Source organism: Epargyreus clarus, unplaced genomic scaffold (genome assembly GCF_041222505.1).
Source record: "Epargyreus clarus isolate Ecla_fem2 unplaced genomic scaffold, WU_Ecla_fem_2.2 ptg000002l, whole genome shotgun sequence".
NCBI classification, from domain to species: Eukaryota; Metazoa; Arthropoda; class Insecta; order Lepidoptera; family Hesperiidae; genus Epargyreus; species Epargyreus clarus.
The window spans coordinates 8612333-8637510 of NW_027332210.1; the positions used below are offsets into that span (position 1 = coordinate 8612333).

Below are 25178 nucleotides of genomic sequence, written 5' to 3' on the forward strand. Positions count from 1 at the left end.
TTAATACCAATGTATATTATATGAACACAATAATGGTATCCCCTTGGTCTGATTTTTAGAGGTTCTTACATTATGGAACTAGGAATGTAAAATCATTATAGCACGATAGTCTTTCCCATGTACGTGACATAATATGTGGAATTAACTTTCTTCGAAGATATTACCGTTTGTTCACAGAAGGTGCCAAAAAAGCTCTTCTTCTAAGTATTAAGTTTATAAGAGTAAATTTTGCCAACCTTAAATTTGCCAACACGTTATACTTGCCAGCTAAACCAAAATGTAATAGATTCTTGAAATCAGTATACAGGGTGAATTTTTCAAACGGACCTTCAGGGCCAAATCCGAAACTATAAGGATTAGCAAAAAATGCTGAAAGGAGTTACGAGGCTGATTTTGGTAAAAACTAAAACTGCATCATTACTTTTTTAAAATAACTTTTTCCCTAGCCGGGAATCGAGTTCGTTTTGAAAAAAAATCCACCCTCTATATTATTCCACTATCTGATAGTGCTGCTCATAAGGATCAAAATCTGGGAAGTAATGATAAATGTGCACCAAGCTAGTGTTATTTCCTGAAAATATGAGTTTCTCGTGACTGGGGAATACCTGCTCGATACTTAGGGATCTCTAATTAATATCGATTAATATATTATTTATTAATTAAAGTTTTAGGAAAAACCGTACACACATCAGCATGTATTCCGGTTAACTAATAAATCACCTTTAGGACTAACTCTATTTAAATTTAGATGTTCTAAAAATCGGATCAAGTGAACAAAGCCAGTGACATACAAATACTTATATCTCAAATTGTGTTGTTCTAGTCACTTTTGTATGTTTGATATTAGCTTTAGCACTATTAATAATCAATAATAGAGGTTGTATTTCTTTGTTTTGTCAATAAATTGGATAACAAAATGTTCATGTACCTATGTATATTAATTATTATCAATTATGTTATATTATTCTTTGCTACGCTTACGTATGAAGCTTATAATATTGATTACTTGTGAAAATTGTGTCTTTTCTTCATTTACACTTGATGATGAATACCTCAAATATCAGTATTATGCTGTAGTGCGTAGATATATAGTTATGTAAGTATATTTTATCTATAATAATCTATATCAACATGTATGTATCTATAGTCCGCGCCAAACTGCTAGTCTGCTCTGAAGTTGTTGCGCACAACTACAAGCCTGTATTCCGTAGCAACGTAGGGGCATACTAACGGAGCTATGTACCCGTGGGCGAGAGCAGGCAGCGGCGGGTGCCTGGAGGGGTCCCGCGCTGTCTTCATCTCGCAGATATGTACAATTTGCTATTCGACGCGACTCTTTTTTATATTCAGAGCGGACTAGCAGTTTGGCGCGGACTATGCTTTCTAAATCAAAATGCATAATAAAAATATATGTATACAAAAGGCGTTTGTTTTAATTTAAACCCTTTTGATAGATAATCATATTTTTTTTTTTTTTTTAAATTAAAAATCACGCTATAACAGTTTTTGCAACTAAAGAGCAATACAACAATTATTGTAATGTAGTAATTTTGCAATGAACTTTCTCTAAGGCGCTCGAACAATCTCGCCTCGAAAATCGTTAAGCCTGAGGATGTTAATAAGGACAATGGTACAAAATTATTTAAATCGTATATTGTCATCGGTTTTCATAATTTGTTTGATATCGGTATTTGATAATTATTCAAAATATTGAATTAAACTGAACGTTCAAAGTGGATAGAAATCGGGTTCAAAGATTCCGTTACATAGTTACATATATACATACATACAACCCAAGCTAATAAAAGCGTGTTAAAAAATGAAAGGTATATTTTTTATGAAATGTACAATAACTACGTCGACGACGTTATATCAAACTGAAGGATTTGTTTAAGTTATTGAACGTAACTTACAGTTATTTCTAGTTTAATTCTCATGGACAGCCTCTTTTGAATAGTTGTTGCTTGCTTTTACACCACTAGTGTGACTTCCCTATATTAAGTGTATCATCTATGAGTGTGACTAAGTTCTCACTAGACCTGTAGCAAACCGTATGTATTCGGTACTAAGTAACGGGTGCGCTCTCTGGTACCGAGTAACGAAACGTTACTACTGAATGAATTTCGTTACTCGCACGATTTCGTTCCTCGATTTATATTAGTATTATGTGAAATTTTATTTTATTTAATATGACTAATTTCATTAGAACAAACTATTTATGTTGTTTAAAATATGTTTTTATTTAATAATGTCTAATTTCAGGTTCAAAATAAAAGATTTATTTGTTTAAATGTCAATACAATAAATAACTTTGACTTAGTGACTTAGTGTTGGTATTTCATTATGAATTAGAGATTCCATTAATACTACCTATTATAATATTCTAGGTATTTACTCAATAGTTCATCATTTCCAGTTCTACACTACACTGATACACTCGTACCAAATGAACGATACGATTCGTTTCGTTGGGTTATCATACTGAACCTCTGAGGTATCAAAAAGTAACGAGTAACGTAACGATACGAAAGTAACGAGTACTCATTTTTATAGTAACGAATACATACGGGTTTGCTTTTTCTCGTTACTTTTACACCTCTAGTTCTCACTAGCGTCATCTACAATTTCTCAAAGAACATTTTGGTCATGTTGGTGTATTATCCATTATTTATCTATAAATAGGTAATGGATTAAACATTCAAATTTACCTTTTTACGTCAATGCTTTTTAAAATAACGATTAAAACAACAATTCTATGTATGTAAGTTAACCATAGATTACCTCTTGAGTCTAGACCGAAATATTTAGTCTGTACTAAATTCCGTAATTGTCAAAATGCTAACGACATCTTCAAACACTTCACAATTTCACATCTCAGTTTGACACATCACATTAGATTTCTCCGTATAATTTCAATTTGGGGTCCTATTTCTGTAATTATCGTCTAAATACCGTTCACCGGCGCTAAATTCTTTGGTGATTGATTAATAAGAGCCTTACTAAATTGTATGGAGTGAAATTTTCGGTTCCTATCACGTATTTAGGCTGCAATACGAATTGAAAGTGATTGATTATTTTGTGCTGTAAGTCGTAAGTTTCTTCAAATATGACCGAAAGCTCGCCGGACGAACCTAATTCTACGCGAAACGACTTTATTTGCGGAGTGGTCGAAGGTAAGTTTGTTATTTTGGTGTATATTTCTATGCTTTCGTTTGTACAGATGCTACGATCTATAGATAATATATGTTGTATGTTAGTGCTAGTGTGAATGACCTAAGCTTGTCTATTACAGGCTTTTACGGTCGCCCGTGGACTACGGAACAAAGAAAAGACCTATTTCAGAAGTAAGTTTATTCTTTAATACTCCAATCTTATGTAAATTATGTTGTATTTGTAATTTCTAACAGTACTGAGTAATTATAATTTGTAATAGTCTTACATCTTTCATTCTACAAAAGTTCTTTTAGTACTTTGTCACTTTAACTTCAATCTTTTTAAGTTAAATATTTGTAATCCCAAGTTGTAAAAAATAAAATGCTAATTAATTTACATAAAAATTAAAATTAAAAAATAAATATCCTGTTTAAACTTTTTATGTTTAAATTTTTATTTTATGATAATAATATCATATTTGTCCAACATAGCCTATGACAAAACAAACTTGTATTATTCTATTCAATGTGTATGAATGTATCAATATCTTCAGAAATACAGTAGCAATAGCCCAGTGATTGTAACTCGGCCTCTTGATTGAAGGGTCCAAGGTTTAAAACCCAAGCACCCACCACTGATTTCTCAATTATGTGCAAATTAAAAATGATTTTCACTTCCTTTAATAATGAAAGAAAACTTTGTGAGGAAACATGCATACTTAATATCTTATAAAAGATCTCAATGGTACGTGAAGACTACCAATGTGCACTTAGCTAGGATGGTAGACTATCCTCCTAATCCTTCCTTCCAATAGTAGTCCTAAGTCTTTTCATTCTGAGAGGAGACCAGTGCCCAGCAGTGGGACAGCAATGGGTTGATGATGATATCTTAAGGAACACAACCACACAAACATGGGCCATTCCTGTTGAATGCTGTTATCTATAGAAAAAGATCATTTTGTCCGACACACCATTCAGTCTATGTATTTAAAAAACAATTAAATTGCAGGCTAAAGAAATGGGGCCTCGATATGTACGTGTACGCTCCGAAGGACGACTACAAGCATCGGGCGTACTGGCGCGAGCTTTACACAGTAGAGGAGGCAGAACACCTCACCTCCCTGATCACCGCCGCAAAGTCTCAGGGCGTGACCTTCTGTTATGCCCTGTCACCTGGTCTAGACATCACGTATAGCAACCAGAAGGAGATTACCACGCTTAAACGGAAATTGGAACAGGTATATAAGTGCAAATATATGTAGTAGCTGAATAGAATAGAAGATCGTTGTATTGAATCAAATCCTTTAAATCACAGTAATTTAATAATTTATAATTTCCACAGTCAGAGATGTTGTTGCTTATAGAAGTAATTACTGCAATACATCATGTACACTGATGCCACACCTATTTCTGTCTCATAACAACAGCGTTAAATGCTGCTGTGTTCTGGTTTGAAGGTTGTGATAATTAAGACATACTTTTCTAAGGCGTTCCAGCTTAGTCCTCACGGGTAGCGGCGCATCTGTGGCGCGCAGGTAAGAACATCTATTCCTATTTGGGGATGATTACAGATGTCCAGGGTGACAGTATCCACTTACAATCAGGTGGACTGCATACACATAAGTACAAACATGCATTACCAGAAATATTTTTAGGCTGCATTACTCTGGTTATCATAAAAGGCGACTAAGAGCCATGAGATAGATTATATAAAATGTTTCTTTTAAGTATATTGTTAGTTAAAAGTAATTTGTGTTGTTTCTCAGTTGATGCAGCACAACACTAGACGAATGACATAAATTCTTAAGTTTGTTTTCATTTTTATTAACTGGTATGTTTTATTGCAGGTCTCCCAATTTGGTTGTACATGTTTTGCGTTATTATTCGACGACATCGAGCCAGAGATGAGTGAATCTGACAAGTTAATATTCCAGAGCTTTGCCCATGCACAGGTATGTTATATTTATATTAGAAATATTACAGGGTTGTCTATAGTAATATTATAAGGAAGACTGATTTTTATTATATTTCAGTTTGTAATGGATAAACTTAAAATAACTTGACCAATTTTAAACACTATTGAGATGCAACAAATGCCAGATTCCAGGCAGAAATCTAAATTCATCATTTAGATGTGTGCTAGGATCATTATAGTGTTTTTCAACATTTCAGCCCATAAAACAAAAGATTAGAATCGCCACACTAGCGATACATTGCGATCCTCAGTTAGGACAGTTACTTGAGCACATCTTATGGGTCATTGAAACACACTTATAAATAGTATTTATATTAACATAATTATATTTTTGCAATTTCGACAAATTTAGTAAATTCGTCGTTCGACCTGTATCACGATACAGTTTTTCAGCTTTTTAACATTTCAGCCCATAAAGCAAAAGATTAGAATCGCCACACTAGCGATACATTGCGGTCCTCAGTTTGGACAGTCTACTTGAGCACATCTTATGAGTCATTCAAACACACTTGTAGATAACGGCGTGTCCCACTCGCCTAACTGTTCTCTGCATAACTTTATTTGTTCTTATTAACTTTTTGCTTATATTAGCTTCACCTGTATGTGTATTTGTCTAAGCATGACTTTTTTACGTATTTTTTACCAACTTAGAAAGGTCTGATGAATTAAAAAAAATCACGCGTATTAAATACCGACCACAATACTAATTTAGCATCTTGGAACTGATCCGATAATGGAGATAGGAGATGTGGATAGTATATTTAGTAGCTATTTCGTGCCAAAAATCCGTAATTTTGTTTTTCTCGCATATCAAAAGAAACTTAGGCTTTTAAGACGAATATAACGTTACCTTAAATGTCGTTAACCTTAACAATCCAGTCGTTTTATTTATACGAGGTGAAAAAAATGAAAAATAGATGCGCGCGAAAAATTGCTGCCGCCCATAGACGTCTGTAATTAGCCCAAGCGAAGATTAGATTCCTTCCTGAGATCGGCCACAGATGCGCCGCTAGCCCTAAGGACTAAGATGGAACGCCTCAGAAAAGTATGTCTTTCTTACCACATCTTTCAAATCAAAACACAGCAGCTTGGCACCGCTGTTATTACTGTTATTAGGCAGTAATAGGTGCGGTGGTGCCGCTGGAGTCGAACCTCAGGGTTCTACCACCTTCAAAATGAATTTAACTCTCTTCAGTGTCTTCGCGACCCGTATAAGTATGCGTATGAAACGTGCATCACGAATCGCACGCGTGCATTTGCATCTGTTTTATACGCACACATACATGGGTCGTGAAGCCATTATAGGGAACCTGCTCCAACAACGTTCTTAAAAGTGCCATTTTTTCTCAGGTGTCGGTGACCAACGAGATCCACCAGCACCTGGGCTGCCCGCGGTTCCTGCTGTGCCCCACGCAGTACTGCTCCACGCGCGCCGTGCCCACCGTCAACAGCTCCGAGTACCTCAACACGCTGGGCACCAAGCTCTCGCAGCAGATCGACATCATGTGGACAGGTGAGCGTGACCAGCACCTGGGCTGGTCGTAACCGGTTAAATCTGGTTCATGTGGACCACTTAGTATGTTCCCGCTGAGAGATTTTGAAGCAGAAGCAGTGGGAGCCTAGTGGTTGAAACTCGGTCTCTCGATCGTGGGGTCCGAATATCGAATCCCAGGCACGCTGATCTTTCAATATTATGTGCGTATCAGTTATTACCTTAGAGATTTATAAGAAAAAAATGTCAAAGGTATGTAAAGTCTACCAATATGCACTTGGCCAACGCGGTGGACTTTGGCCTAATCCATGTCATTTAAAAAAAAGCGCCGTCTAATTAAAGTGGTCATTAAACGAGCAATATACAGGGTGAATTTTTCAAACGGGCCTTCAGGGCCAAATCCCAAACTATAAGGATTAGCGAAAAATGCTGAAAGGAGTTACGAGGCCGATTTTGATAAAAACTAAAATTGCATCATTCGTTTTTTAAAATATCGTTTTGTATATTGTATTTTTTTTCAAAATGAACTCGTTCGATTCCCGGCTAGGGAAAAAGATATTCTAAAAAAGTAATGATGCAGTTTTAGTTTTTATCAAAATCGGCCTCGTAACTCCTTTTAGCATTTTTCGCTAATCCTTATAGTTTCGGATTTGGCCCTGAAGGCCCGTTTGAAAAATTCACTCTGTATAAAAAACGTATTATAAAACAAGTGATTACTTGTTGGAAAAATTGCGTGGTTTGAAATGGCTGCACTCCAACCAACATAAGTTGACATTGTCTATAAAACTTTTGGGAAATATGTGTGGTCATTAAACGAGCGATATATAGAAAACGTATTATAAAACAAGTGATTACTTGATGGAAAAATTGTGTGGTTTGAAATGGCTGCACTCCAACATAAGTTGACATTGTCTTTAAAACTTTTGGAAAATATGTGTGAGTAAAGTTTCTTTCGCCGCTTTTCTCTCCATACAAAACACCATAGGTTAGGTGATTGACTTACAAAATCTTTGAAACAATATTTTAACTTTACATGTTGTCACGCACATGTGAAAAATGGAAGCAATTTTCATGTGTCGTTTGTAATCCGATACGGTATCTAGATTGGGTCGAGAGTCGAGACAAGTAGCCGACAAGTGGTCAGTGACCTAATATTTGTTTATCGGCGCCGTTGCTAGATTTTCCATTGACGTACGTAATTGTAGTGTGACTAATGTACTGTGCGTGCTCAGATTTTGTTTATTAACTTTTAATGCATACACACACACATGCGTGCAGATCGTTGTGTGATGAAATCATTCAAATGTGTGCGGCCTAATCTTAAGTTAACTTTTTAATATAATATAATTGGAAATGAACTTTACTTGTGTACTGTGATTTGGATAAATTTTATTCATTGACGTTTCTCTAAAGTAAAAGTACTCAAAAAACCGATAATCTAATGACCATACTTTAATGACCAAACATTCATAGCTTTTTGATACTCGAACAGAATATAACGTGATTTTTATATCCAACATAATATGGCAGGCATAACCAGTTCTATTAAAAATCATAAAATATATTTTGAATTCAAATACAAAATCCTATATGATATGTTATTTACTACAACAATTAGGTTATTTAGTTATATTTAGTACTTAAAGTTGTTGAGTTGAATCAATTCGATTTGCATCATATTTTATTTCTTTTACTGTAATTATAATTACGCATTACTAAACGTTCACTTTACATTTTTGTTATGGAATATCTTTGGGAAATCATTTTGAAGGTCTGGGTCAATAATTTTTAAATTAACTACAGAAAATAATATTATTCAATTATTCTCTTACGTGTAATAAATAAAATACAGCAAAAGATTGCATTTGCAATGCAAAAACTTTTTGACATTTTTCCGCATCTTAAAAACAAATTGACCATCGATTTATATAATCCTGGGTCTAGTCAATGATTATTATTGATTTTACCACGTATGCATGAATCTGTATGTAACATAATCTTTGAACTTGATTTTACCCAAATTGAACAGACAGATTAATTCAAAATTCTGAACAATGAATTATCAAGAACCGATGACAATACACGGTTTTCATAATTTCATCCCATTCTCCTCATCAGGTTCGTCAGGATTGTCGATCGATGTTTTTTAACTACAATTTATTCCAAATAATACATTATTCCGACAATATATTTTGTGTATTTTACCACAGGGCCCAAAGTAATATCGAAGACGTTGACAACAGAGTGCATAGAGGAGATTACTCAAGTGCTGAGACGGCCGCCGGTAATATGGGACAACTTGCACGCCAACGACTACGACCAGAAGAGGATCTTTCTTGGTAAGGATGATTTATGGTATGAGGATGCGTGCTATTAAAACTAGGTCGGGACGGAATGAGATTAGATGAGATGGGATGGGATGGGATTGGGCGTGACTGAAAGGGATTGGACGGGATGGGACCAGGATAGGGGAATAATAAATTATTTGTAAGTATCAAAAAAGTAAATACTTATGCATCTCTCTTTAAATCCGTGTGGTCGCAATCCAAAATGTAAAAAATATGTTATACATGTTGTTTAGTTTTAAGGAATATTTTATCTTTTGATTACTTGAAGTACGTAAAATTTTGTGCAGTTTTGATAATCATCTATTGTTATTTACTTAAATAATTAACAATTTCATTATATTGGCCAAAACACTTTATTCATAAATTATATACCCTCGTTATGGATTTCTACCAAATATTACAAAAACGCAAAGATAAATTAAAAAAAACCTTTCGAAACTGAATTGCAAAAGGGTGTATGCAAATTGAAAATCCATAGAAAGTTAAAACAAATTGGTCATTTGTATTTTTGTCCCGTACCATATCCCAGTTGTATATAAAAATATTTATATCAATTACCAGGTCCATACTGCGGTCGGTCGCCGGAGCTGATTCCCCTGCTGCGGGGGGTGCTGACCAACCCCAACTGCGAGTACAACGCCAACATGATCCCCATCCGCACCCTGGCGCACTGGGCCAGTTGCAGCCTTGACGCTCCAGCACACAGTATGTCACTTATAGAGATATTATTAGTTACATTAATTTCTTTATGCATTATTGATAAGCTCTTCCTCACTTTAACTTGTTTAATATTTCTCTTGATAAAAAACTTACAGAATTATAACATTTTGTAAAAATCGCATTTTTTGTGGCTTCTTGTTCTCACATTATGCCATGACAAATTTACACAATCTCTTTCCATCCCAAATAACCACTATTTCCCATGAGTATAAAAAGTATACATACAAGAACATAAATAGAAATGCATTTTATAATATCTTCAGTGGAAGCAGTATCGTGGGACATCAAGTTGGAAAGAGAGAGCGAACAGGGCGTGTGTGACGACGAAACGCCCCTATCTCTCGGGAAACATGTGTATCATCATAGACAAGCTCTGAGGTAATTATAATTTTTATTATTTTCCGTAGTAACAATGTTAAAGTTCATAACTTGAAGGTTTAAATATGAAAGCAGTAACACGTTCACTTGCTTCATAGGCAAGCCATAAATGAATGGCTACCAGAGTTTTCCATCCCGAAGACGGCCCAAGGACCTGTGATCAAGCCCCAACCCCCAGTAACAGGTGAGTCAAATAGAGTTTTAAATACGCGCGAAAAACATAGGCTCACAGTGAGTGATCGATTTATCAATTATAAAAATGTTAATATTTTTAAGGAATTGATTAATTGATTGATTGATACTAATTGTGGTGAAAAGCTGGTAATGGTAAAAGTAGTGAATAGTAAAGTATTATTAAATGTGAAAAATCAGTAATTTTTTAATTATTTTTGTACAATTTTTTTCTATAAAAAACCTGGTAACTGCAAAAAATAAACAGTGAAATCATAGTAACAGTGACCCAAAGCTGGTAATTGCAGTAAATAAAGACCAAATTCATAGTAATAGTGATCCAAAGTTGGTCACTGCAGTAAATAAGCAGTAAATTCTTAGTGTGATTATAAACTGGTAATGGCAGTAAATAGTGTAGCGTTTGTCAGTGTGCGTGACAGTGCCGCCGGTGCCGATCGTGCCGATCCTGCCCTCCGTGAACACGTGCATGTCGCTGGTGACCGCCACCAGCAACACCGCCACCACCAGCACCGCCGACATGGCCATCCCCACCGTGCACACCGCCCAGCTGCAGGCCCTGGCCGACGACCGCCCCATCCTGGCCACCGGGGTGAGTGGCCACCGACACTGTGTGAAGCGCGGCAGTGGCGCGTGACGTCACCACCGTGCACACCGCCCAGCTGCAGGCCCTGGCCGACGACCGCCCCATCCTGGCCACCGGGGTGAGTGGCCACCGACACTGTGTGTAGCGCGGCAGTGGCGCGTGACGTCACCACCGTGCACACCGCCCAGCTGCAGGCCCTGGCCGACGACCGCCCCATCCTGGCCACCGGGGTGAGTGGCCACCGACACTGTGTGTAGCGCGGCAGTGGCGCGTGACGTCACCACCGTGCACACCGCCCAGCTGCAGGCCCTGGCCGACGACCGCCCCATCCTGGCCACCGGGGTGAGTGGCCACCGACACTGTGTGTAGCGCGGCAGTGGCGCGTGACGTCACCACCGTGCACACCGCCCAGCTGCAGGCCCTGGCCGACGACCGCCCCATCCTGGCCACCGGGGTGAGTGGCCACCGACACTGTGTGTAGCGCGGCAGTGGCGCGTGACGTCACCACCGTGCACACCGCCCAGCTGCAGGCCCTGGCCGACGACCGCCCCATCCTGGCCACCGGGGTGAGTGGCCACCGACACTGTGTGTAGCGCGGCAGTGGCGCGTGACGTCACCACCGTGCACACCGCCCAGCTGCAGGCCCTGGCCGACGACCGCCCCATCCTGGCCACCGGGGTGAGTGGCCACCGACACTGTGTGAAGCGCGGCAGTGGCGCGTGACGTCACCACCGTGCACACCGCCCAGCTGCAGGCCCTGGCCGACGACCGCCCCATCCTGGCCACCGGGGTGAGTGGCCACCGACACTGTGTGTAGCGCGGCAGTGGCGCGTGACGTCACCACCGTGCACACCGCCCAGCTGCAGGCCCTGGCCGACGACCGCCCCATCCTGGCCACCGGGGTGAGTGGCCACCGACACTGTGTGTAGCGCGGCAGTGGCGCGTGACGTCACCACCGTGCACACCGCCCAGCTGCAGGCCCTGGCCGACGACCGCCCCATCCTGGCCACCGGGGTGAGTGGCCACCGACACTGTGTGAAGCGCGGCAGTGGCGCGTGACGTCACCACCGTGCACACCGCCCAGCTGCAGGCCCTGGCCGACGACCGCCCCATCCTGGCCACCGGGGTGAGTGGCCACCGACACTGTGTGTAGCGCGGCAGTGGCGCGTGACGTCACCACCGTGCACACCGCCCAGCTGCAGGCCCTGGCCGACGACCGCCCCATCCTGGCCACCGGGGTGAGTGGCCACCGACACTGTGTGTAGCGCGGCAGTGGCGCGTGACGTCACCACCGTGCACACCGCCCAGCTGCAGGCCCTGGCCGACGACCGCCCCAACCTGGCCACCGGGGTTAGTGGCCACCGACACTGTGTGTAGCGCGGCAGTGGCGTGTGACGTCACCACCAGAACGGCCAACATGGTCATCCCCGGTCAGGCCGTCTCGTTCTGAGAGAAGACTCATGCCCAGCAATGGGACATTAATCCTCTAACAAAATTCAAATTATCGACTTTGGAAGAAAAAAACAGATTTCAGCCTCAACAATTCATAGATTTATAGAAGCAACTCGGTCAGGTGCTAGGTATAAATCTATGAATCCCTAAATTCCAGAAAGTCGTGTAAATTTTCATAAGTCTCTTCAAAAGTTTCCGTCTTAGATTTCAGTCGAAAATAGTTAATATTCAGTCAGTTGAAATACTACACTTTCGTTCACTCATTAATCTTGATTTTCTGTTCCAGATAGCGCCGGTGGAAAACTTCAACCCTGTAACAAATCCAGTGATGAATTCCCTGGTATCCCCCACAAAGGTTATACTAAACGAGTCCATACCAAACCCCATCATACCCATGGCGAGCTCTATCGCTCTACCGACCGAGATACCCGTGTCGACTCTACCGGTACCCATATTAGGGTTGAAGGCTTTAGAGGACACAGGGGATAAGTTGGAGACAGATCAAACTATGATAGATAAAGCGAATGATACGCTTAGTAATGATAGTATCTTGGAAAGTACCAGCTTTATTGAGGATATGAAGAAAGATAAAGATGAGGAGATTATTGTAGATGACGTGGCGGTGGAGGAACAGCAGCGGAATGGAGATATGAGTGTTGGTGGTAAGGTTACTTTTTAATTAATTGAAAATTAAAGCTATGATTTTCGGTAATAAATATGGAAAGTGAATGATTGATTAAAAATAAATGTGATAACTTTAGTAAATTAATATTTAAAGTGAGATGATTTTTGAATAATTTGATAACAAAAAGGTTTTTAAGTCATTAAAAATATTAGTGATGACATTTTCATTAATATACAATTTATAATATAGGCTTTCTTGTCAATAAAACATACTTTTGTCACTTTACATTTTTTTGCAATTATTTATTTTAAAACTACAAAAACATAAATGTTTCCATAGTCAAGGTGTTTTATTAAAGAACTTTAATTGTTCTCGAACTATAAAGCCAAATATACCTAATATATTTTAAAACAATTTTCATATAAACGTTTAAAGATAGTTTAATAGTCTCGTGTTTGAAATCCCTCCCAAAAATGACGTCAATGTGTAAATTTAAAATATTTAATCATCTTGTTACAACAATAAATGTATGGTAATGTTTTTCAACGTACAGACACTCCACAAACGCTGAGCCCGTCCCGGCCGTCGCTGCCGGGGGTGGAGCCCCTGGATGTGGACCCGCCCTCCAACGCCGCCACAGACTCCGATGTCGTCATGAATGATGGGTTTAGCGAGGTATGTTATATGTTTTTTTCACTTTTTACACTCACAGCCCCACACTAGGATTCCTTGTATCGTAGGTGCCATGGACACACACACACACAAAGACGAATACACGAACACCCAGACCCAGAACAGATATCTGTCTGGCCGGAGATCGAACCCGGAACCCTTAGCGCGTCAGATCGGTGTGGTGGCCGCTCTGCCACGCGGGTCGTCATTATTACTTTTTATTACTTCATCCATAATATACAGATTACTATAAAAAATTAAAAGTGAGCCGTCGCGGGCTGTCTAGTAAGTAAATGGACAGTAAATAATATTTGATACGAACAAAACTAAGATTGGTAAACTTGTTATTCATAAAAAAATTCTTACACGAAAGGGATGATCGTTCGTATTGATATGAAATGAAATATATTTATTTTGTAATTACAAATTGCGGCACATACAAATTGTCAGTTACAATATTTTTCTTATACTATTACCGGATCGGAACGCGACCTGAGAAGATCCGATAAGAAACTCAGTGGGTTTGTCGTATTTTTTAATAATAATTTTTCTCTTTTTTTTATATGCCATCATTTTTACATATGATTAATAAAGCGAATATAGATATGAAATATAGATAGATGGTGTAACCTCTGACTCATTACATTAGACATTTCGTATTAAAAATCATTACATACTATAGTTATTTTATAATTATATGGGTATTTTTGATAGTTTAATGAATTTATTTCAGAATGGTTCGATGCAAGTGGAGCCGAGTAATAGTCCGCTAAGTGGAGACATGATGGTAGAACCTACTGAAGTTACTGATGAGTAAGTGTTGATTTTGTTTTATAAAAATATGTATTTTATACCTATGTAATACCATTTACATAAGATATATGTGTAGTTTATTTATATACTTTTTGCTTTGTGTGTTCCCCTACCTTCTTCATGTCTCATATATCTCTAACTCCGTCCAAAGGTTGTCTGGAAGAAATCGCTCATTAGCGATAAGACCGCCTCTTTGTATGCCGTCTCTGATATTATTTTATGTGTTCCTTGTATTGTGGTGTGCAAATAAAGAGTATTTGTTGTTGTTGTTGTTGTTGTATATTAAATGGCAGCACAGACAATCGTAGTTTACCTTAAATTAAATAAGTTTTTGAAATTTAGTCCCTAATTATTTGCCGTAACCAACCTTTCCATTATTTTAGTTCTATGCAGAAATGAGAAGATTAAAAATACAATTCGATGTAAGTCATCTAAAAAAAAGACATTTAATTTTTTTCTAGAGTTCTTGAGACCCGGAATTTTAACTAGAAAAATTAAAAAAGTACTGATCTTTTTTGGGCCATCCCAATTCACATACATTATAAAAACCTATGAACTATAGTCGTCACAATTTAATAGGCCCATTTTGACACATGCTATCGCTACGGCACTAAGCATGTGCCACACAAATCGATAACCAAAGAAACCGATTTTTACTACAAATCGATAACTCCATGTCGTTCTGTATATATTACTTAATATTTTGTAAACAGAATATTTGTTTAGTATTTTTCTAAATCATCTTAAGATTTAATAAAAAAAAAGAATAGAAAATAAATTATTTCGTAATTTAAAAAAATAATCATTTTCAGAAGATTAAATAAAGCACGTTGGTGCTATCGTAACCTGTATTTTTTTTTTCATTTTAACAATCACTAAGGAACAAAGACTCGATTATTTTATTGTTGTTATGATGAAAAAGCGATAAAAAAATAATTATTGGTAATTCTAAGTTTCGATTATTTGAAAGTTAATCGATTATGGTTTCTTCCGAATGGTTTGAAGCTGCAAGCTGTAGCCGTAAATTGTCGTAAACTGCTAAATTACCCGACTGATATAACATTGCAACGACGCCCTGATACTTTTTGATAGAGGATAAATTGGTTTCTGGGCACATTTTAATTGAAATAATATGTGTAATACAATTTATAAATTTTACTAATTATTCTTGTTAATAAATTATTTCGTAATTGTATTTGACTTTCCAATTACGTGTTATGCGTTCATACAAAGTTAGTTCAAAAATTTTATGACATTAGGATGGCATGTGTCAAAGTGGGCTGATTAGATTGTGATGACTATAGGTTGGTTAAGTTTATTTAATGTTTCGTCTATTTTATCCAGGACATTAGAAGACTCGGGCGAGGCCAACGCGATAACAGCGGACGATCTAGTGTTGCTCTGCGATCTGTTCTACTTACCCTTCGAGCACGGTTCCCGTGGTCTCCGTTTGATGCACGACTTCAACTGGCTCACCACACACGCGGCGAGCATCCTGCCCAGGGGGAACAAGCCTGAGGTAAAAACACAAGTAAATAAAATGTTTATAATTAAAAAAAAATGTTAAGCCCGCGATGCGTTGGCGACTCCTCTGGTGTTGCGAATGTCCATAGGAGACGGTGACTGCTTTCCACCAGGTAGCCTGTCTGCCTTATCGTTAGGTTGGATATAAAAAAAAACATGGTGTAGATTAATACGAAATGACATAGAGAGGTTATTCTGAATTTTGTTAACTGTATCAAAAAAGTGTTATATTACGTCACGCAATAGAAGAAAAATCATTCCCAGGGTGACTGTCAATTAATCTATGCAGTTTTTATCTGAAAGATCGAAATTTCACCATTTTGGTCTACAGAAATTGTGAAGTTTTAACCTCGTTCATTACAAATGCGGTTAACATCCTGCCTAGGGAAAATAAATAAGTACTTTATTGATATAGATATATGGGTATGACAATATAGAGGTGACGTGTACATCCTATTATAATATTAGTATCAATAATCGTTAAAATTTATAACTCTTCTTTGTTTAATTCTTATTTATCGTGCCGATTTCGCGAGTCACAAATTTTTTTATCTATTCAATATTTAGTTTCAATTAAAAAAACGATTCTTTTTGTCGAAAAAAAAAATCGACACTTTAGTTATGTTACGTCATCATCCCTAAGTAAGTTTGTTTCGTTGTCCAGACGAGCGAGTGGCGCCGTCGCCTCCGCCGCTTCTCCTGGTGGGCGACCCGCACCCGGCGAGCGGCCCGGCGCTTGGCCGCCGCTGCGAACCGCGAGCTGCACGCCGAGCTGCGGCCCTACGTGTGGGACCTCTGCGCTGTGCTCGCGTTGCTTGCTGCTTTTCTGCGCTGGCTGGGTATGATATGCACCTATCATAACGTCACTCGGGTACATACCACATACACACACGCCACACATACACAAACATACCCCACATACACACACACATGAACATATACACGCACCACAAACACACAGCACACGTACACTGATATACGATACATCATAACGAAATAAATAAGTAACCGCGAGTTACACGCTGAGTTTCGGCCCTACGTGTGGGACCTCTGCGCTGTGCTCGCGTTGCTAGCTGCTTTTCTGCGCTGGCTTGGTAAGTACCTCTATATATCTATTTGTCTGTAAATAACGCAATTATAAATATATGCACCTAGTATATCACCACACACACCAGATACATACACACCATACACACACCCATAAACATATACACGTACCACAAACACACACCACACATACACTGCTATACGGAACAGGAAAAACTGTGGCCCTACGTGTGTGTAACTGTATATCTTTATGTCTGTAAAACACTGCACATACGCTCGCACACACACGCACACACATACACACATACAAATACAAACTATAGCTGCCTTTATCTTCCTTCTTTCTTCCTATAGCTTCCCCTATTCCTCTCTCTTCCTTTTCTTATTATTGTATTTAAATTACATTTACATGATTATGTATGTATACATATGATGTTAACAATTTAATTTAATTCCAGAATTGGGGAAGTTTCCACAAAATATCGCTGCCAACACACAAGGGAGTTACACTTGTAAGTAAAACAAAATCTTTATATATAATTTCATACATATTATTGTTTTGTAGTGTTTAGTTTTTGTGTATAATATCAATGTTTCTCATTAAAAATATAGAAAAACACGTTTTTATTAACATAAAGAATGTTAATAAAAACGTGTTTTTCTATATTTTCTGTTCTTGTTTGTTTGTTCTTTTAGTAACTTCATTTTGGTTTTCATATTTTTCTCATAAAAATCTTTCATTTGATACTTATACAAGTATAAAAAAAGAATATTGCCATATTGGATTTAGAATCGCGTCATTTATCTAATCACGCATTGTCATACAGACAAAAACATGCAAAATTGGAACGATTACTAAGTAGGTTGTGGTTAACTGATTTAAAATTCAGTTACAAGGTGACCTTTACATACATACAAACAAACTGCAAGTTATACAAAAGCCGCATCTTCTCAGGGTTCTCGAAGGGCTGGCGGGAGGCGTTCGAGAGCGGTGCCCAGGAGCCCTGGGTGTTCCGCGGCGGGCTCACAGCTGATCTACGGAGACTGCTACCAGTGGAGTGCAGCGGGGATGTGCTCAGACCTCACGCTATACCCTCCACACTGCCCTTCACTGTCCGCCCTTATGTTCTGGCTGATGAGGACTCTGTGAGTTTTTACAACTTATATTTTCAGTACAGTTTGTGGTTTTTTTTAATAACCGAGAATTTTGATTTTCGAAAAATAATGTTATAATTCCTTTTGGTGGAATCACTAAGGACCCTTGTGACTAATAATATAAAATTATCATTTAAGTGCTTTATTTGGATGAATGATTTCATATTATGACGAAAAATAATGATGGAAGATTTCATCTTAGTATAGGATATTTTGGTCTTTAGTCATTTTACGACTTATGATTTAAGATGGATATAATTATTTATTGTGGAATTGAAATATTCTAATATACGGGTACTCACGATACGTACTTTTATTTTTTTTACTGTCGACATTTCGACCCAGTTTCATGGATCATGGTTACGGCGAAATTGCCATCTCATGTCAAATGCGCAACATTATGTATATTGTTTAATATCTGAATGTGTTTTACATTTTTAGTTATGCGCGTTATGTCGCAAAACGTGCCGGGACGGCTCCGACGGCAACGATCTATTCCCGCCGGACCTTCAAAGTTTACCGAGTGACAAGTAAGAATCTATTATTTCCTGTTTTAAGTTGTTAAGTTGAAAGTTCGTAGAGCTTATGTAGTTTGACCGGGAAGGTACCATTGTCACACATACTTCTGACGTGAAACAGTTCTTGTATTTCGATGGCAAGTAGTAAATGAGTATGCAGACATGCATCTAATAGTAAGTGTCTACTGCCGCCCATGGACATCTGTAATCAACCCCAGATAAGAGTCCTATCACAGGTCGGATACATAGAACACTGCTATTCTATCTATTAGCTAGTACTAGGCAGAAATAGGTGTACCTACCGGTGGTGCCTCTGGAGTACAACCACAAAGGTTTCCACCACCTCTAATACCAGGTAGACACCGTGCCACACACTTTACGTAGACCCTTTTATCTATATAGAATTAATTACAGATGTCTATGTGTGGCAGTGAGTGAGTGACTTAGTTGGATGGCAAGCTTCGCTACTGCAATTTTATAAAAAAACACAAAAATAGAAATACACCTGTTCCCGTGTTCCCAGGCTATTGGCTCCCTTCCTGACGCTATCACGGGAGTTCTGCATGGTTCTGCAGGATGATGAGGATTGGCTGCCAAATAGCGATGGTGAGGGCGAAGACGACTCGGAGAAGATTGATGGGGATGTTAAGATTAATGGTGAGTAAAGAGTTTTCACTTTATTATATATACAGGGTGAATTTTTAAAACGGGCCTTCAGGGCCAAATCCGAAACTATAAGGATTAGAGAAAAATGCTGAAAGGAGTTACGAGGCCGATTTTGATAAAAGCTAAAACTGCATCATTACTTTTTTTAAATAACTTTTTCCCTAGCCGGGAATCGAACGAGTTCATTTTGAAAAAAAATACACCCTCTATATTATTCCACTATCTGATAGTGTTGCTTATAAGGATCAAAATTTGGAAAGTAATGATAAATGACAAACTAAAGGAAAAGCCTCAATTTTAAGAATATACATATTTTTTCATATTAATTTGGCAGTTAAGTTCCCGCCATTCATCAATTTAAACATTTCGTGTATTAAATTTTTTTTGGCTCAATGTTTCTAATCATTCGAAATGGACGTTTTGTATCCCAATAATTTATATTTTTATGTCCGACTTAGCTAAGGTTATTTTTAGGACCATTAAAATAGATTTACTTACTATGGGCGGAGTTTCGTTTAATACAGCTGTAAAGTTGACAATTTGCGAGAATTACTTTTTAGAGTAAAATCCGAGTGATTACTAAAAAAAGAGATATAGAAAATCATATTTAACGTTGAAACGAAGTTGTAAACAACAAACAATAAGAGTTTTATATTTAATCAGTTATCTATTTTCATTAAAAAATAAATCCTAAAAACGGCGGTAACTTATTTGCCAAACTATTACTCTGTCATACTAAGCCGTATGTCATAGTCATAACATCGAATAATTAGTTGATTAACCAACAAATTCTTCAATGGTATGACTTATGTCTGTTTCTAAAGAATTATACATAAATCATTTGTTATGTATATCATCCATACATTGGTATACTAATCCTTAAGGATTAGTATGTCAATGTATGGAAAAATAGGTATTTTCTTCAAAATTTTCCTTTTCCTTTAATTTGTCACATAACATTACTTCCCAGAATTTGATCCTTGTAAGCGACACTATCAGATAGTGGAATAATATAGAGGTGTCATTTTTTTCAAAATGAACTCGTTCGATTCCCGGCTAAGGAAAAAAATATTTTAAAAAACTAATGATGCAGTTTTAGTTTTTATCAAAATCGGCCTCGTAACTCCTTTCAGCATTTTTCGCTAATCCTTATAGTGTCAGATTTGGCTCTGAAGGCCCGTTTTAAAAATTCACCCTGTATATATATATATATCGTTAAAATATACTTTGAAATGAATGTTTAACATTGATAGTGAATAAAGAAAATATTGTCTTTATACGTGTATCCAAAGCAGTATTGTATAATCTCATTCCCCATTTAATTCCGTTTTTATAAATACTTTCTTAGTGTTCATTAGGTCACATAAGGATGTCCCTGTAGTCCCGGGACTAGAATAGGGCTACGGTAATGCCACTATATAAAATTGGAATCGGTTATCCAACTTTTACATACATAATTTTTTTAACCTTTTTATTTTTATTCTTAATATTTTAACATTGCTCTTTTAATTGATTGTTTAAGTTATTATTTTACACAATATTTTTTTTAGTTTTACATTTATTTTTATTATACTTTTATTTTTACATTTGTTTCTAATTTACATTTATTTTAAACAACTACATTTGCAGTAGGGCCGCTACAAGTTCTTGATCTACTAAGTTATTTATTTGTTGGTGTGTGTGTGTGTTTGCTACGTGCGAGCGTATATATGCGTCGTCGTAGACCTTGGGAATTCTAAATTCATAAAAAAAATACGAGCACATCTTTATGTAATTAACAAAGTATTATAAAATGGAGCATATCTTAGAAATTATTAGATTAGATTTATTATTATTAGAAAATGTGTGTGCGTCGTCGTGGACGTGTGCAGATATTTGGAATACTCAAACATTAAAATATTCTTATGTAATTATCAAAATTGGCATGATGACAGTATTAAAAAAATAAAGAATAAATGATTTAAGAAAACAAAATATATTGAAAGGATTCTCAAAATAGACTCAGTTTAAAAAAAACTTTAAGATTTATTATATTTTCAATTAAATAAAAGTATAAAATAATGCAGTCGGCCATCTTGTCTGAAACGCTAATCGGGGCGCGAATGACGTCATTTTTGGGTATGTTACTGAATTGCTTGAAATTTTGTATGGGATGTTCTAACGTGACGTCACCAACGGACGCCATGACACTCGCGAGCGTTCTCGCGCTTAATTCAAAATGGCTATAAACAAATCCTATTATTTTCGTTAATACTGAATTTATTGCCGAAATAAAACGATTTTTGGAATCAGTAGACATGTACCTACATTATAGAAGTGGACTTCAAAATTTGTCATCATGCACATTATCAAAATATTATTAATTGGACTTTATTATCATGAGTCTTCATATTGAAGTATGTCTCGTAGGGATGAAGCCAGAGATAGTGGGCTACGCGTGCGCGGCGCTGAACACAAAGGAGTTCTACAAGCGCCAGGAGATCGCCTGGGTACCGGAGATGTGCAAGAAGTACCCGCTGGAGTACCTCGAGCGGGAGGATCTTAGTGATGTTGCGAAGGTATGGTTTATGTATGGGGAGAATTTTTCAAGTTTCAAGGGGCTTTAGGTCGCTAACGTTGTAGATATAATTATAGCGTAATTATTTTGTCACCTACTAATGTTTTTTTAATAAAATCTTGGAAAGTAATAAACACTAAAAAAGGAGTCCATTTTTAAGAGAATATTGTTTTCGTACATTAAATAAATTTAAAGTAGAGGCTTACAATTTTTTACAATCAATTACTTCTTAGCTAAAACTTGTCGTTTAAGAATAGCTTGACGGAAGTAACGAAGATTATACTGTAATAATCAATTGTCATTAAAGTTTTTTTTTATGTTTTACCTCTGTAAAACATTGCTGTTATGCTTGCTGGCAGCCGGTTGCTCGTGATTAATTTAATAAAGTGAAGTGTGACATTGTTTTCATACTTCCCAGTCGTACATCACTTCATTCCACGCGTGGAACGCGGCGATCACTAACGGCGGTGGCGAGGCGACCCCCGAGGCGGTGTATCGCGCCCAGCCCGCCGTGCTGACCGCCGCCGCCCTGCCCGCCGCCGCGCGGGACCCGCTCGCCGCCGCCAGGCTGCTCACGTGCCTGCTGGCGGCGCTCAGGGCGCACGGTGAGTACACACGAGTGTATAGATAGATAGCACACACTAAAAGTGCTAAGTGTTTTTCTATCGCGTATGTATCCACACGCGTATTCCCCACACGCATGCCATTTACATTGTTTTAAACTTAAAAAACACAGATCTCTTAAAGATGTTGCAGTCATTTATGTCATGAGTACATAATTTTATGCATAATTGCAGGCATGAAACGCGCGTTACGGGATGTGCTCTAATTGTTATTAATTTTATGTTTCCATTTTTTTTTATTTTCAGGCGCAAGCGGCGTGCACGCAGTGGTGGATCTATCCGAGCCGTTCACCCAGCAGTTCTACTGCAAGCTGGGCTTCGTGGAGGTAGCGCGCACGGACAGCAAGGTGTTCCTCGCGCGCTCCTTCTAGCGGCCGCCGCGGCCGCGTCGCCTGCCCGCCGCGCGGGCCGCCGCTGTGCGCAGGCGCCGGGACAAGTGACGGTGGGCGCCGCTAGGGGCGCTGTGTAGTTAATATCTTAGTAAGCTCTCGTCACTAAAACGCACTTGTGTATGTTAGCGATGGAAAAAGTAACGGTTTGCGCCGCTAGGGGCGCCACTGTGTGCAGGCGGCGAGACAAGTGACGGTGGGCGCCGCTAGGGGCGCTGTATAGTAAGATAATATCTTAGTAAGCTCTCGTCATTAAAAATGCACTGGTGTATTTTAGTGATGGGACAAGTAACGGTTTGCGCCGCTAGGGTGGCCACTGCGCGCTGGTGATGAAATATGTGACGTTGAGCGCCGCTAGGGGCGATGTATCTAAAATTTTAAGATAAATTAAGCTCTCGCTACTACAAGCGTAATTGAATATGCTGGCGATGGGATAAGTGACGGTTTGCGTCGCTAGGGGCGCCACTGTGTATGTAAAGGAATTAGATAAATTAACCTCTCGTCACTAAGAGCGCAAGAGCTGCCAAGTTACACGATAAATTAATCTCTCCACGCGTAATTGTATCGTAAGTTATCATAGTTAGGTGGTGCTTCCTATCACAGTGCGCAGGCCACGGAATAAGTGACGGTGAGCATCGCTAGGGGCGCTATACAGTCAAGTTATAAGATAAATTAGACTCGCTACTACAAGCGTACTTGTATATGTCGGCGACAGGATAAGATATAACAGGTGTTGCCACTGGCACCTCTATGCGCAGGCGACGGATCAAGTTACGATTATCGCCGCTAGGGGCGCTGTATACTAAGACAAATTAAGCTCTCATCACTAAAAGCGCACCTACGTTGACGACGGAATAAGCGCCGGTTTGCGCCGATGTAAAGGAACGAAATAAATTAAGTTTTCGCTACCACAAGCGTAACTGTATATGTCAGCGACGGGATAAGCTATAATGTTGGTAACCGCCACTGTATAATTATGTCAATGAAATTAAAGTGACAGTGGTCGCCGCTAAGAGCGCCCATGTAAAAATAATGCACGCAACGAGATAACTTAATGAAAATTCTCGCCGCTAAAGATCACTAACCTGATTTTTGTATAAGTAACGCATACTTCAGATTTTCCTCATGCACCCCTTATATCGCCACTATGCGTAGAAAGAAAATTACATTTTCTAGGGCTACCACTGTTGACTGTATTACTAACACTACTGGCGAACGACGGAAATAATTATAGCCCTTATCGCTAGGGATGCCACTTTAATGAGGTAATAGTGACAACTTTTTCCGCCAGCCTCTGTAGCCTTCGTCCTTTCGTCCCTCATCAATTATCAATATCAATTTATCGCTAATTAACACGCCGGTCGATTCAGATCAAAGCAGAAATTTCAACAGTAAAATTCAATTTTATTTGAACAATTATGTTATGAAAACGCATTTTTGTTTTCTTTGTGAGTATCAGAAACCACATAAATAAATTGAGTGTGAGTATAAAGCATTTACATTTGCAAGATTTATGCAAGATAAATCTATTGCCTTGCACTTATTATTAGAAAAAATGAGATAGGTAGGTCGTTCATTATTGTAAAAACTGTACATTACATTAGCATGTGACGAAACATTTAAAATAAATGTAAAAAAATAACTTTAAGTTTTGCACGCTAGCTTATACGTGGAATAGCGATCGCTAGATCTCGTGAAAATCTTCTACCTATATGTATAGTGGTTGAAACTCGGCTTTTTAATTGGTGGTTTTAAAGTTCGAATCCCAGGCACGCACTTTTGATATTTCAAGTTGTGCGTATTAAAAATAATGATTACTTGTTAATACGGTGAAGGAAAATATCACGAGGAAACCTCCACACTAAGAGTTATTAAGGAATAAGTCGGCAAAGGTATATGTGGTGTACCTATTCGCACTTGGCCAACGCAGAAGACTATAGTATAAACCTCTCAATCTAAGAGTCCAGTAGGAGGATTGATGATACGACGATAAAGCAATAATAAATGGTTGTTTCATTGCATTATAATGCTTTTGTTAAAATGAGATCGGATAATGGGTATCTTCATTACACTACAATTGGTTACAGATTACGATTGTAAAACACATAACTATAAAATTCCGCGTTAGAATATTATGTATATGTAAATTAAATTTGTCTGTATTTAATATTTAATATTTAATGTGTGTTTGTTCCATGTATGTCACTAAAACATACATATATTTTCGTTGAATCGTTAGGAAATTGACGCCAGCGAAAGATTTGAATTGCTACTATTATTGGTTAGTGTATAAATAA

General features: G+C 38.1%; 1 protein-coding gene across 1 annotated transcript; it reads left to right on the top strand.

Moving 5' to 3' along the window:
- Nucleotides 1–2848: 2848 nt before the first annotated feature.
- Nucleotides 2849–23843, top strand: Oga (O-GlcNAcase). The gene is made up of 22 exons (XM_073079737.1): nucleotides 2849–3173; nucleotides 3293–3344; nucleotides 4162–4390; nucleotides 5000–5104; nucleotides 6478–6640; nucleotides 8830–8958; nucleotides 9529–9672; nucleotides 9951–10065; nucleotides 10164–10249; nucleotides 10677–10846; nucleotides 12579–12954; nucleotides 13471–13592; nucleotides 14323–14402; nucleotides 15747–15921; nucleotides 16591–16765; nucleotides 17432–17485; nucleotides 17929–18119; nucleotides 18570–18658; nucleotides 19170–19303; nucleotides 21722–21870; nucleotides 22288–22474; nucleotides 22739–23843. The coding sequence occupies exons 1-22, from the start codon at nucleotides 3107–3109 to the stop codon at nucleotides 22861–22863; spliced, it is 3117 nt and encodes a 1038-aa protein (XP_072935838.1). The 5' UTR covers nucleotides 2849–3106; the 3' UTR covers nucleotides 22864–23843.
- Nucleotides 23844–25178: the final 1335 nt, after the last annotated feature.

Excerpts from the sequence above, each read along its gene's own strand:
- Oga (XM_073079737.1), top strand. The coding sequence starts at position 3,107 with ATGACCGAAAGCTCGCCGGACGAACCTAATTCTACGCGAAACGACTTT. Across the intron at positions 10,066-10,163 it reads CATCATAGACAAGCTCTGAG|GCAAGCCATAAATGAATGGC; the intron begins GTAATTATAATT and ends CTTGCTTCATAG. Across the intron at positions 22,475-22,738 it reads GGCGGCGCTCAGGGCGCACG|GCGCAAGCGGCGTGCACGCA; the intron begins GTGAGTACACAC and ends TTTTATTTTCAG.